The sequence below is a fragment of the Thamnophis elegans genome, chromosome 1, assembly GCF_009769535.1.
Source record: "Thamnophis elegans isolate rThaEle1 chromosome 1, rThaEle1.pri, whole genome shotgun sequence".
Taxonomy (NCBI): domain Eukaryota; kingdom Metazoa; phylum Chordata; class Lepidosauria; order Squamata; family Colubridae; genus Thamnophis; species Thamnophis elegans.
The window spans coordinates 90,358,547-90,373,952 of record NC_045541.1 but is presented as its reverse complement, the minus strand read 5'-3'; the positions used below and the strand labels follow the sequence as shown (position 1 = coordinate 90,373,952).

Below are 15,406 nucleotides of genomic sequence, written 5' to 3'. Positions count from 1 at the left end.
ACTCCCAGAATTCCTCCTCTCTCTCTTCATCTTGATGATGTGTGGACAGGTGGGGGGAGGGAGCTGGAACCGGTTCTAAGTGGCACTGTAGGTTTGTGGAACCTCTTCTATAGAAGAGGTTAAAACTGGCAGGAACTGTAAAATTAAGTGTAGTCTGTTCAGGCTTATTTCCTTATTGCAAGATAGCAAAGAGGGCATGTGGGTTTTTTATTACATGTCTCCACCGGTCTTCAACCATTATGACTCTTCACACTTCATAACCCATAAAGTAAAGGTAAAGGTTCCCCTGCACATGCATGCTTGTCATTTCTGACTCTAGGGGTGGTGCTCATTTCTGTTTCTAAGCCAAAGAGACAGCGCTGTCCGAAAATGTTTCCGTGGTCATGTGACCAGCATTCCCACCAAAGTGGTCCCTATTTTTCTACTTGCATTTTTACATGCTTTCACTACGTTGGAAGAAGCTGGGGCAAGTAACAGGAACTCACCAAGTTACATGATGCGTGGGGTTCGAACAGCTGAACTGCCGACCTTTTGATCAACAAGCTCAGTTTCTTAGCCGCTGAGCCATCACATCCCTTTTTCTTAACGCATAGAAGCCCTATTAAAAATGAAAAAGTGGTAGAGGAATTTAGGAATATAGTGAAAATATATTAGTTAAAAAAAGGTCATGCACATACTGAACACCTTCAGCCTACCCAAAAAGAATTAAGGTGCATGCAAGAACTGTACACCAATATTTTCTTCTTTGAAATCAATTTCGTTTCCATTAAATTGAAGTTCATTTGAAAGTGCAAGGACCAATTCAGTTCCTATTGCTTTGAAGAAATGTGTTGGCTTTTTGAGTTAAAAATAATCTGAAACAAATTGGAACCTTCCTAAAGCTTTATTAGAAACTAGCTGTACCCGGCCACGCATTGCTGTGGCCCAGTCTGGTTAAATGGAAAAGAAAGAAAAGAGAAAGCGCAAGTTTCTAATATGTTTAATTTCACAATGCTTATGGGTATACAATATTTTTGTTGTTCCATTGTCTGTACAGATATAGAGATTGTCTGGTTTGCCAACTCTAGAACACGCAACATATAATTGTCCATGTGAGAAACAATTTTCAATTGCTGGAAAGGGCACATTTACCAAAAGCATGCGAAGAAAGAAACATTCCCAGGGTGGTTCCCTCCGGGCAGGGTCATGCCATTTCCAGCAGCAGAAAGGTTCATGAGGGTCTTGCCCACCTGGCGGGCCCTGCCACTCACTGCACCAGCCATGACTCACCCGGCAGAGGCGGCCCGCACATAGTGAGCCACGGTGGCCCCTGCAAGAGCCACCACGGAGGACAGGCCCCGGCCTGGCACCCTCCAAACTCCGCATGGCAGGCAGCCTCCAGAATGATGGTGGATGGGGCCCCTCCGGACATGGGTGGGGGGGACCCCAGTGGGAGCGAGGCTGGGGGTGTTCCCCGTGGGGTGGTGGGTGGGTGCTGCCATTGGTCAGGCCTCAGGGCTGCTGGGCCGAGTGAGGCTGGTTGGAGGAGATGGCGCCGGGGCTGTTGGCCTCACGGAAGTTGTTGAGCATCTCCTCAGAGGAGCTGCGCTCGGGCTCCCCCCCAAGTCAGTGGCCTAGGAGAGCGAGACATCCAGGATCTCGGAGGAGAAGTCCTTGGTGTGTGACTTGTCCAGTTTGTCGTAGCTCTTCATGACTTTGGCGATGCTGTTGTTGGAGCGGAGGCTGGCCGAGATCTGCACCGGGGTCATGCTGGTGATCTTGAAGCCGCTCTTCTTCTTCAACTGGGTGCCCGCCAGACCCCCGATGCCTCCTCCTCCCTGCGAGAGCGGCGCTAGGCTCTGCAGCTGAGGCACCCCAGGAGGGCAGGAGGCAGCAGTGGAGGCTGGGGGAGGCAGCATCGGCTGGCCCAGCAGGCCAGGCAGGAAGTCCTCCAAGCTTCCCTCAGCGGCGGCGGTGAGAGGAGGCAGCTGGCATCCCCTAAGGAGCAGGAGGAGGAGGAAGGAGCCACCCCTGGCGATGTGCTGTGAGGCAGACCCCACTGGCCACGGCCCCATCCAGAGATGCTGCCACCACTGCAGCTGCCACAGCAGCCACTTCACGGGTGATGCTGCCGCCGCTGCCCCTTTGGAGCCGCCTTGACAAGGCCGTAGCTGGCTCCCTGTGAGTGGGGTGGAGAGCACACGTGGACAGCTGGGCTAAGGAGACGCTCCACCTCTGGAACTCCACTGGGCTAGGCAGGGGGAGGCCAGCTTAAGGGAGGGGGGAGGTGGCTTAGGGATGGCACAGGCGCCCCCCCCCCCATGGCAGACAGCAAAAGCCCAGCAGGAGGGGAGGGGAGGGGGAGTCCGAAGGGCTTCAGCTCGCCTTGGCGGAAATTGCCAAAGCTCGTCAGAGGAGAGGCAGAAAGGGAAAAGGGTACGGCCGCAGCCCAGCCACACATATAAAGGGACCGTCGGGACGAAGCTGGAGAGAGGCCGAACTGTTCAGAATATACTATACTCATGAAATGAATGCTGTGGTAAATGACACAGCTCAATTCCAACGCAATGTCACACGAAATAATTAAATCAAAATGAAAATAAATTGAAATCTATGAAAATTCAATATAACAATGCAATTGGAAACATTGAAATGGAAGCGAGAAATATTTAGTATAGCGTGTGTTGCTTTTACGTCCAACAGATGGTGCTGGTTTTCAAAAAAGCATGTTTTTACCTGTCACAGATGTGACATCTATATAATATAGGTATATAAAAACACGGGCAAATCTAATGCAACGTTGTGTCAAAATTTCAAAACAATCGGTGAAGAACTTTCGGAGATTTAAGATTTTGAACAAACGAACATTTACGCATTTATTTATATATAAAATTTAGAAAAAAACCTGAAAGCTTGGAAATCATTCAGTGGACAGAATAAAGGCAAAATACCCAGGCTGTTTAGCTTGGATTTGTCAGGCTGATCTGTGGAAGTGAATTGAAAGTATTGGTGTCATCCTAGACACCTGCAGGATACATAATACATAATGTCAATTTACTTAAGCTGGCAATCGAGTGACCTTCTTGGTGTGGGTTATTTGACACAGGACTTTCAAGGGCTCTGCTTAGGTATTTAGGTATTTATATTTTAGCTTTGGCCTGCCAATGGTTTGTGCCTTTGTCCCTCAGTATTACTGGAGGTCAGTTTGACATGAATGGCAACAGGATTCTTTGTAGATATGCTATATGAGCAGGGAATTCATATTGTTAGTATTATATCATCCCCGTGGGGAAAAGAAAAGAAAAGAAAGTTTACCCTCTTTATTAAGAGAACACTTTGCTCTCTTTATTACTTTTTTTATCTTTTAAAAAGATCACATTAAAAAAGAGGGCAGGGACAAAGGATGGGGCGGAAAGAAAAATAGCACATATGTAAAGGAGGTTAAAATGCTTGTAATCAAGGTCATACAAAAGTCAGTACAAATGCCTAATTAAGAGCCAAAGATAAATAAATTGACCAACCTGAATAGCAGTGAATATAATAGCAAAACATTAAAAAAAAATGGAAAAATAGCTGTCATAACTTTCTTAGCAGCTGCTGATATTGTCACAGAAAGGGCAATGAAATTTTATTTGGTGCTATCCATGTAGGTAATAAAAAAATACATCAGATAATCCAAATACACATAATCAGTTGGGTTTCACTCTAATGATAACTGTAACATACTAAAGAATAATCTGGATAAAAATTCTACGGGGACGGAAGAGACTTGTCAATAGCTGTCAGACTATACAATAGCATCATGAACCCTGGTGGCTCAGTGGTTAGAAATGCAGTATTGTAGGCTAATTCTGCTGACTGCCAAATGCCAGCAGTTCGACAGTTCAATTCTCACTGGCTCAAGGTTGACTCAGCCTTCTACCCACATTGTTGGGGACAATATGATGACTCTGTAAACCGCTTAGAGAGAGCTGTGAAGCACTGTGAAATGGTGTATAAGTCTAAGTGCTATTGCTATCATCTGACCAAAGGCCATCTCAACAGAGAATTAAGGAAAGAATCAGCAACACCCTCTATTGGTCCCCAAGCCAAGAGGCAGAATCACATCTTTAAAGTCTTGTTAAAAAAAGCCAATAGGGTCAGAACCAAGCTCATTTGGGGGGAATATTTCAATGGGCAGGGGCATGACAGTATAGATCAGTGAAGGATAACCTTTTACATGACCACATGCTGACTTGCATGCCTGAAATGGCATGCAAAACCATCCTGCCTGGAATGCAAGGAAGGCCTTACTGACCTTTGCGCGCACAGGAGTGCTAAAACTTGGAAGAGCAACATTCCATCACGCATGTGCATGCCGGCACCCAATCTTCCAGTTTCTGGCACATATGCATGCCTGATGAACAGCTGATTGTTGCACGTGCACACCAGGGGTGGGTTTCAACCGGTTCGCGGCGGTCCCCGCAAACCGGTTGGTCTGTGAACCCGGAAGTAAGTAACTTCCGGGAACGGCGAAGGGCCCACCCGCCCGCCTGCGCTCCTTATCGGTCTTTGAAGGCTTCTGCGCTTCCACACAGGTGCATGGCACATACAGCGCCTGCGCAATTCTCCGCAAGCAGCTGGATGGCACATACAGCACCTGCGCGAGTCTCTGCGAGCAGCTGGAGCATCGTGCAGGCGCTAAGACGCATGCGTGAACTGCGCACGTGCATGATACATGGTTCAGTTGGAACGGGATTAGCAACCCACCCCTGGTACATACGCTAGAAACCCAGAGGTTCAGGTGCAGGTGTGTGCATGTGTGACAGAATGCTGCTCTTCCGGGTTTCGGCACTTCCATACGTACACAGGCCAGCTGACCGGTGCATGTGAAGGCACAGGAACACGGAAGAGGAGTCAGCAAGGCCATGCATCCTGCACGGGATGACTCTGCATTCAGCTTCTAGCAGGCATTCCATAGGTTTGCCAACATAGATGTTGCCCTTTATGGGACTTTATGGGATGGACAGTATAATCAGGTAAAGTGACCAGGAAAAGATCCATCAACAGCCCAAACCTTTGCTATGAAGGCTTTATAGCTTATAATCAGCACCTTGAACTGAACTTGGGAGTATATCGGTAGCTGGTGCAACTCTCAGACCAAAGGTGTAACATTTGTGCTGCTTGAGAAGCATGTGTAACATTTAGGACTAGAAATAGTTAATGCAAGAATCTAAGAACTCTGATTATTAGCCTTTATTGGAAAGAAAACAAAAAATATAGTATGGGAATGCCAGTGAGTGCTCTACTTTCAAATGACGCCTCTGTACCTCTGTATACAGTACGGTACAGGCAATTAAGGCAGCAAAACGCATGCCCATTTTCTCCTGCTCTTTCTGTGCAAAGGTTGGATGGGCTTCTCTTTTATGAAAGGGAGGCAGCTTCCATCTGCTTAGTTTGGTTGCTAGTCCTTCAATCAGTGTGAGAAATAACTCCCACAGCATGCCCTTCTAATCTCTTTAAGTTAGGAAATCACTAAGGCAGTTTTGGAGGAACAGAGGGAGGAAGCGAGGAGAGGAACCTCCATTAAAATAGCATTACTTGATTCACATAACATTAAGGCCAGGCTTGTCCAAAACTGAAATAAATGATTCAGATGGAGAAGATAGTATAGGGAAGTGCTTCAGCCTTCTTGGGATTGGTTATCCTTAGCTCACTTGAAGGATCAAGGTGAAGTATTTGAAAAGAGAGTATGCATTTCATTTTTCATCAGAGAGAGAAGATGATCACTTATTGCCAAGAAAACGGCTTCTCAGAAACTAATTTCCAAGCATATAATACGTCTCTATACTGTCTTTTATCCAATCATTTGCCATAAATGGTATAGTTTATATCTCAAAGAATGGAGTTATTATCTTTTCCTTTGCAATTTGTTCTTTGGCATATGATTTGTAATTCATGCTAAAATTGCTTATTTGGTTTCTTAAGGGAACATTTGCCACAATGGGGAAAAAATGTGATTTGAAATAAGGAGGGCTGGGGCTGGTGGTTCAGTGTAGGAAAGGCTGATCATGAATAAAGTAGTCCTGAATCCGGAATAAAGTAGTATGGAATAAAGTAATATGGAAACAAAGAGAAGATACATTTATTATTTTGATAGCAAGTAAATAAAGCTGAACAATAAATAAAAGTAAATATTGCTAGCATACCTGCAGATCAAATTATTGCAGGAACATAAAGATCTCTCTCTCTCTCTCTCTCTCTCTCACACACACACACACACACACACACACAAACACACACACAGTGTTATATAATGACAAAGGAAAATGTGACCATATGTGTGGAACTAGTACAGTGCCTTCTCATTTCTTTAATAGTATATTACAGTTTTAATAAACCATATGAAATAAAAGCCAGTTTGGCACCAGGCTAAAAACTCACAGTAGAGACTTGAGTTCTAATCTGCCTTATGCATAAAATCTGCTGAGTGACCTTGGGCCAGTCATTCTCTCTCAGCCCTTGGAAGGAGGCCATGGAGAACCACCTCCAAAATCGGTTCCACCACAAAACCGCGCTGCCCTTATCCGCGCCGACATAAGTGCGGAGGCAAATCCGCGGCGTCCGAAGCGCTAAGAAAAAAACGACCCTACCGCCGCGACAACAGCGCGGTGACAGAAGGGCGTTCTACATGCTTCGTTCTTTGCCTCCAAAGGTAGCCCTCCTCCTCCAGCTGACAGCGGCAGCGGGCACGGGGCAAAGCGGGCTGCCCAGCAGCAGCAGCCCGTGGGAAGGGTCCAGCTCAGCCGCGGGGGGCAGCAGGAAGCGGAGGAGGACGCGGCAGCGGCGGCGGCTGAGGCTCTCCCGGGCCGGCGAAGCGGGCTTGCCCGGCGGAGGCAAGCTGCCCTCTTCTTCCTCAACAACATCTCCTTGGACGGGCGGCCTCTGCCGCCGGCGCCTCTCCCGGAGGAAGAGGCAGGGCGGGCAGCGGCGGCGGTTGAGGCTCTCCCGGGGCCGGCAAAGCGGGCTTGCCTGGTGGCGGCGGCCGCCCATCCAAGGAGATGTTGTTGAGGAAGAAGAGGGCGGCCTGCCTCCGCCGGGCAAGCCCGCTTCGCCGGCCCGGGAGAGCCTCAGCCGCCGCCGCTGCTGCGTCCTCCTCCGCCACCAGCGTCGGAGGCCCTGCTCGGCCCCCCCGCGGGCTTCCTGCTGCCCCCCGTGGCTGTGCTGGACCCTTCCCGCAGGCTGCTGCTGCTGGGCAGCCCGCTTTGCCCCGTGCCCGCTGCCGCTGTCAGCTGGAGGAGGAGGGCTACCTTTGGAGGCAAAGAACGAAGTATGTAGAACGCCCTTCTGTCACCGCGCTGTTGTCTCCGCGGTGATGACGCGCGGTGATGACGTCGCGACTTTAGTGACGCTATTTAATCTCCGCTATTTTGCGTAGCGCGGTTTTGTCGTGCCACGCCAAAATCTTGCCAAGAAACTTCAAGGATTTGTCTAGGCAGTCACCAGTCCACACTGAATTAAAGGTACTCTCTCTTGCAAATATATTAAAGATAACAGGACTGTGGACAGTTATAAAATTATTTTGGAAGGCAAGTGCAAGACTGTGGACCTTGAAAGAAAATGTGGTATTATGGAGTCAATTTGTGCAAGTCACAAAATAGGAACATCTTTTTTAAGGCTGTCACAAAAGCCATAATAAAGGACTGTGTTAATGAGAAATAATTCATTTACGTTTGGTGTGAAACTTTTCTTTCAAATCGTTTTCTTTCAAATCACATCATTATTTATTCCTTTTACAGAATAAATAATGGACTAATATTGTAATAAATTGTGGTATTAAAAATAATTAAAAACCCTACTTCCTTTCTGTTTTCTTTTCTTCCATGGAAATTTTGTACGTTGTTAAGACAACTCAATAAGTATAGCTGAGAACATTAAATCCCTCAGGGCCCAGGATTTTAAAATTTATAGTTTGATTTCCTTAAAAGAGATATTCTAGTTGTGTAAAGGAATTTGGAGCTGGCCTTGGAAATGGACAGAACGAATGAATGAATCATTCACAGGAGGAGTGCTTGTAGGAAAGATTACACAGACCTGGGAAGGAGGAAAGTATGGAAAAGAAACTTAAAATAACTCCATCTTGATTTTAACATAAAAGAGAAAGTTGGACAGGCTTTCATGTCTCCATTATTCAATCTTACTGTAGTAAAAAGCATTTCTGAAATCCCTGCCATGCCTATTGCTTAACCTGGTCTTTCTCAAGGGGATATCAGCAGGATGTCAGCCTCTGCTTCGCTATTTGATTTTGGCTGCCATTGAAACAGGGAGGAGGGGGGGCTTGGTATTTGGGAGGGGAAGTTTTAGTACAGGAGAGATTGTGAAAAAGAAGTTTTATTCTCACCGTCTACTGCGCATGCTGGAGATTGGTGCTTGGTATGGTCAAGGCCAACCGTCCTGCATACCAACCTAATGATGCTCCTTGAAGATGAAACTCACATGACACCTGAGGGATTTGCTGATTGGACAGTGGGATCAGGGTTACCGGGGGTTGGTCACATATTGATATGTGTGATTTTGCGTGCTTTTGCCTCAGACCTTGCTTTGCTTAGCTGCTATCTTTTCATAACCAGTAAAAGTACTCTTAATTCTGCAAAATGGAGTTAAGTGGTTTCTTTCTTGGTTGCTGAGGGAGGCCGCCTTGACACAGGGTTACTTTGAGTTTCTTTCTCGTTCATCCCTTTTTCCTACATTCCTCTACCACTTTTTCTATCTCCTACAAGTATTTCAAAGGAAAAGATATAAAGAATTTGGAATAAAAAATATAAGGGGAAAATCCTCCTCATATATTTGAACAATATCTTACAATAATTGATTTGCTGCTATAAAATGGAAAAAATTAAGGTGATTGATGCAGTCCTCCTACCTTTCATGTATCATACATTAAGCATTGAACACCGTAACCTCTACAAATTGGATGTATTATTTTGAGCTTATGGTATTAGAGAAATGAAAACATAAAGTTTTGCAAAATATATACTTTGAATTCAGACTCATAACATGCAATTCTGGCGCTGCCCCAGTTAGGAACTACAAAGTTATGAAGTTCAGTGTTTCTTTCAGCTTTTTCCCTATGGACTTTTATTTGGAAGTCAAATTTAAAATAAAAATGGTAACAAAATCACAGGCATGTTCCAGAGGGATTACACCTGTTATGCATGTGGAAGTAAGGGGAAAGGGGGAAAGGGGAAGAGAGGAGAGGAGAGGAAAGACCTTTGTTTTAACTGCTTAGTATGTCAGGTTTCCTGATTCTAAATTGGCAAAAGCTACCTAGAATAGATACAAAATAAAACTATTATAATACTGTATAGTAGAATGAAGCCACTTCAAGCAGATGCTTGTTCTTTGTAAACATTAAGTCCTTTTTATATCCTTTGTATTTAAATCCAGCATTTTTCCCAACTTTTTCATGGCTTAATTAAGAAATTGCTTTTAATTTATCAAGCTTGGCAATGAGAGGCATTTGAATATGCTTGGAAGCATACTAGATAGTGCTTCATCAAAGTTTAACTCAACAGCTTGTCGGTAGTAATGGCTCGGAGGAATCCTCCAAAGAACTTATTATTCAATCTAGAATTGTATCAGAACCGATGTTAACCCTCTATAGACTATGAATGTGAAGATATTGAAGATGGAGTTTGTATTATAGGCATACCTATCTTAGAGGGTGTGATAGAACCAGTAAAATTCAGTGCTAATAGCATGGCAATGGTGTGTTTTACTGTGAAGATACTAAACAGAGTTAATGTGTCACAGCTGTTAGTTGACCTAGTCTTCAATATTACAGATCAGAGGTGGGTTTCTACTGGTTCAACCCAGATCTGGCGAACTGGTAGCGGGAGGCTCATCTGGGCACGTGAGCATGCGTGCACAAGCAAATCAGTAGTAAAAGAAATTGAAACCCACCACTGGTACGATGTAATTTTAAGGGCTGAAGCTGGCAACTAGCACTTCACCGTCTAGACTGAATCATGTACAGCAGGTGCAATCCAGGCACCGAGAAATGAATAGCTAATTTTCAATTGAGTCAAAAAGAGTGGGAGGGAAAGGTTTAAGTTTTAAACTCTGTGGCTGATAACTCTGAAGCATCTGCAGTGTGGTTCAATAACATGAGCAAACAGAAAGTTAAAACCTCTTTTCTTTTTAGTGTCTATTGTGTATATCACACACATGTAGCAATAGCAATAGCACTTAGTCTTATATACAACTTCACAGTGCTTTACAGCCCTCTCTAAGCAGTTTACAGAGTTAGTATATTGCCCCAAACAATCTGGGTTCTCATTTTACTGACCTCAGAAGGATGGAAGGCTGAGTCAACCTTGAGCCAGTGAGACTCAAACTGCTGGCAGCTGGAAGTCACCTGAAGTAGCCTCCAATACTATATTCTAACCAATGCACCACCACAGTTCTTTTAAAAAACATGTAAAAAGGAAAATGTTAAGTCTTGGCCTTTAGATCTCTCAACGTTGTCAGACAATATTCTTCTACTGGGATGTATTCTACATTTTCTTGGATTCATATGTAATTCTCAACAATATTATCTGACAATGGTTAAAAGATCTAAAGGCCAAGACTTATAGTTGCCAGCTTTGGCCCCTAAAATTATATCTGTAGATATCAAAATCTAGGTCCACTAACTGAAGTGACACCCTGACAGTGATATCTAAAAGAAACCAAACTGATTTAAATCAAATGGCATATGAAGTAAGATGGCTTATTGTGATGAAGTTAAATGAACTACAGACGGGAAAAAATCCAACCCAACTTAATAAAGCAAGAACTGAAATCTTGTTAGCACAAAAGGAGCAGAAATCTTATAAATATTCAAACCCTTAATCAAATAGCTTAAGGGAAAAACTATTTGGAATGTTCATAATTACTTTAAGTGGCTTATTAATGTTATCATTTTATGATAGTGATAGTGCATTGGGGACATCTAATACTTAATTGTGTCACAGAAGCATACTAAACACTCCATGTTTGGTCACTTGGGATTATTATCCTAACAAATGAAAACAACCCTTTCCAGTATTAATAATTCCTGGCATTTATGTAGTGCTTGAGAGTTTCAGTATTTCCCATAGTATGATTCAATTACCCTGTATATTTCTAACCATCCATCTAGCCATGTAGGATGGCCGAAAGAGACTAACTTGCCTAAGGATGACTAGGCAAGTTTGTGAGAAAATATCATTCGAACCAGGAATTTCATGGGGCTATACTCAAACTAGTATGCTAAAGTAGCCAAATAGGTAAATGACATGACTGGCTTTTTATATTTCATGTCATGTTTTAGAGCCCATGAACTGTAAACAGCAATATTTTCCAGCAAACAAATTTACCCCTGTGAGGAACATATCACAAAAACCATATTTTTTATCCTTAATTTCTTCTGATGACAGCCTCTGATTTATTTCAGGTGAGCTAACCCATGATCTTCTGCATCCATTAAAAATGGAAAACTCTAGAACAACAGCTTTTGGTTTGATGGTTTTTTGTCAGGAAAATGTGTTCTTTATTCGGCTATATCCTTCCCTACTTTCCAATGGTTTTTTTAGTAGAAAGCCTTTAAATAAAAGAAATAACCACTTTATTAGTCACACATCTTCTCTTCCAAATAAATATGCAGAATTTAATGAGGTTCTTTCTCATGTGGGCTAAGCTTTAGCATGTGTATAACAAGATATGTTACTTGTACTTGGATGTCTGTAAATAGTTATAGGAAAGAATTAACTATTCAGTATAGTAAGCATAGACCTATAAAACCATGCAGACAAAGTAATGGGCCACATCTAGTAAGCTGTTTCATTAGGGCTGCTAGATCTGGGATGCAAAAATTCAAATGACCTCTAGATAGAAGTAGAAGCATATAGAAAACTCTCTGTTATCTTCTAGGGTTCATCTAAGCTTTTACCACCCAGATCTGTTAGCTCTATAGGCTTATTTTTAGGTATATCTGGAGCAGTGGTGGGTTCCTGATCCCATTTCAACCAGTACAGTGCAATGGGGCTGGTCGCCGACCACATGAATCCTGCAGCGTGTGCGTACATGTGCTTAGCGCACGCATGTGTACTTACCAACTGTGACACTCCATGATGCCTCCGCGATGCTCCAGCTGCTTGGCGGAGTGTCACGCAGGCGGCGTATGGTCTGTGCGCCTGTGCGGAAACCCCAAAAACTTCAAATACCGGTAAGGCGTGCGGGCGGGCAGGTGGGTGGGCCCTCCAGAGCACCGTACCAGAACGGTACCTAGTGCTCCTGGCAGGCACCTGTATGCCTGTACCGGAGTGTACCGGTCATAACCCACCACTGATCAGGAGCCACCGTTTTACAAGCTACACAAATGTTTTTGGGCCATTGCACCCAAGATTACATATACTACACCCATTACCTGACACAAATATATCCCTGTTGTATGCCATAAACATTTATATTTTTCCTTTAGTTATACTGCTATGATTATTCTTGTTGTTATTTGTAATTGTAAATTTGAAGAGTTGAGATACTGAAAAAAACAGGAGAGAAGCAAATGAAAGCACACAAAAATCAAAAAGAAAGCACAATAACAATGACAGTTTCTACACTATCACATGAAGTGTTTTTCACAGCCATAGGTTTGAGATTTATAGCAAGATGTCAGTTATCTCATGGCCTATGAAATTCACAAATGGTGCTTATAATGATATAAGTGGCATTTTTTATTTGAGGCACAGAACAGACCCCGAGAACCTCTTTTTTGTCTACTGCTAAAAAAGAAGGTTGAAATTAGAACAAAACAAAGAAAACTTTTTCAAAGAAGTGAATTACAGATGTGTACATACTGTACATCCCCATGATACTCACTGATACCCACAGATAGAAATGGACATTTATCACAACAGCTTTAAAAGAAATATTAGTATTTAACATTTAAATATCATTTAAAGGAAACTGATCTGCTCTGGGAGTATATTTTTTAAAGAAAATATGATTTATTGTATTTTTGGTGGCTGCTAGATCAAAACGTGGATTTTGGAATTTCCAATACAGAAGAAAGTGCATTGATGTCTATAAAAACACTAAACATCAAAGACCAAGGAGAAGAGGCTTTCAAAAATCTGGCTTTGTGACTGATTAGCTGTTCTATTTTTGTGGCTGGACAAGACTTTGTAAAATTTACAAAAGACTGTCTGATATTTCAAAAATACTGGATGCCTAATCTCAAAACTAGCTGGGCTTTACAAAAAAGCAGCTTCTAAGAATGAAAACAACCACTTTTGTGAGCAGAGGTTTATTCATATGGTCTTTTTCTTCTCATTGTGGGTCTCCATAATTCCTGACAGCCTTCTGTGAAGGGTCCTTCAATCCATTTTGGACCTGGAAGAATTCCATCACAATTATGTTTAAGGAAGTCATTCTTTCAGCAGCCAGAAATACTGTTGAATCTATAGTATTTCTATAGTTCTTTCATGACTGTGCTGGCAAGATGGGGATCTTAAATCCTACTTAAAAGTATCATGCTTGAAACTGTAGACATTCTATTGTTTAAATAAATGATGTCATTGCTCTTAGAATGATGGCAGATTTTACCAGAAACTAGTGCAAATTGTAGTCAGAATGAAAATAAGCACATGCATAAATATAGAAAGATAATAGAGTAGCATTTATAAGACTCCCAGAGTATACATGGTGAGGTAAAAAAGTTCCCCTCGCACATATGTGCTAGTCATTCCTGACGCTAGGGGGCAGTGCTCATCTCCATTTCAAAGCCGAAGAGCCAGCACTGTCCAAAGACATCTCTGTAGGCATGTGGTCAGCATGACTAAACACCGAAGGTGCACAGAACGCTGTAACCTTTCCACCCTATTTTTCTACTTGCATTTTTACATGTTTTTGAACTGCTAGGTTGGCAGAAGCTTGGGCAAGTAAAGGGGGGGGGGTGTCACTCCATTATGCGATGCTAGGGATTCGAACAGCTGAACTGCTGACCTTTCTGATTGATAAGCTCTGCATCTTAGCCACTGAGCCACCACGTTCGTCCATTCATGGTAGAGAAGAGATTTAAAGTAAGGGCTTCCTGCTCTGTAACTATGTCTTATATCAATTTTATTCACATGATGAAAGACCTTTTAGAATTTTGATTATTTATCACTCAGGTATTCAAATTTTTATATTTCCTCTTTATCATTGGATTTAGACTGAAACATGTCCAATAAAGTGAAATTTGTACCACCAAGAAGGATTTGGAATAAACCCTTACAGAGTTAGTAACATTTATTCATGAGAAACAAGAGCAGAAAATGACATTGGAGTTGGAACTATAATCCTCTTTCCCCCAAATATAATGGACTGGGAATTACTGTGGTCTAATTATTTGCTTATCTCACTTGTGACTTATTATAATATTGTTTGATATTTCTCTTCCTTACAAATGAGATGGAGGATGCTAAATAAGATGAGACATTATGTTCCTTAAGAAATATCTGGAGTGTTATGGCATATCAACAAGAAGGAGAAAGGAAGGAGAACATTGGTTTCATGCCTCCATAGTCCATAGAGTTTTTAATTATCCATGTACAATTTGATTTACTGAAAGTGAGAAAGGGGTAGGATAGGAATAGTTTAAGAAAAAACACAGTTATTTCAATTCTTATCTCCAAATTGGCTTACTTAGATTTAAACTATTGATATAATATAATGAAAATAATGTTACTTCCTGCACTAAGTTTAATTTTAATATCTTAATTATTGAATGCTTTTTATAAATGCTATATTTTTCTCTTTCCAAACAGAGCAAGTATTGTACAAAAGCGAATTATTTATTTTCAAGATGAAGGATCTCTCACCAAGAGGTTGTGTGAGCAAGGTACAGTAAATACTCCTTTTCTGATTCCATTCTTCTCGCTCTCTGATGAATACAATTTGCCCACAACATTTCTTTCTTTTAGTTGGGAGCACATGCCAGCTGAATTTAAATAGTTTTCAGTCATATTTATTTCAGTGCAAAAAAATCTGTCAGATTTGATTTGTTTTGAATAATTTCTACTATTTCCTAAATTAATTGCATCCTCAAAATTACCTTTTGAACTTGTTTATTTGCAAATGTTATGTTACATTCATTTATGTTACAAATGAATTTTCTTTCAGAATTTATTATGATCTTGACTTGGATTTCATCTATGTTTAAATTTGTAAACAAGTAAATTTAGGTGCTTCTCTGTGTAGGTCTTTTTTACTATTCATTTTCTAATAAATAGTAAATTAATTCTGAAATTTCCCCAGACTGTAACTTTTGCTCTATGCCCATGATGGCGAACCTATGGCACACGTGCCACAGGTGGCACGCGGAGCCATTTATCAGGGCACGTGAGGCTTGCCCTGTCAGCTGGCCAGCATGCATGCACGTGCTGGC

At 42.3% G+C, this 15,406-nt stretch overlaps 1 protein-coding gene across 1 annotated transcript in view; it reads left to right on the top strand.

The window, feature by feature from the left end:
* Nucleotides 1–15,406, top strand: part of LOC116518963 (spondin-1) — a 340,455-nt gene that overhangs the window by 99,190 nt on the left and 225,859 nt on the right. The window contains exon 4 of the mRNA XM_032232542.1: nucleotides 14,787–14,860. Coding sequence (XP_032088433.1) covers nucleotides 14,787–14,860 — 74 coding nt within the window. The remainder of the gene's footprint in view (nucleotides 1–14,786; nucleotides 14,861–15,406) is intronic.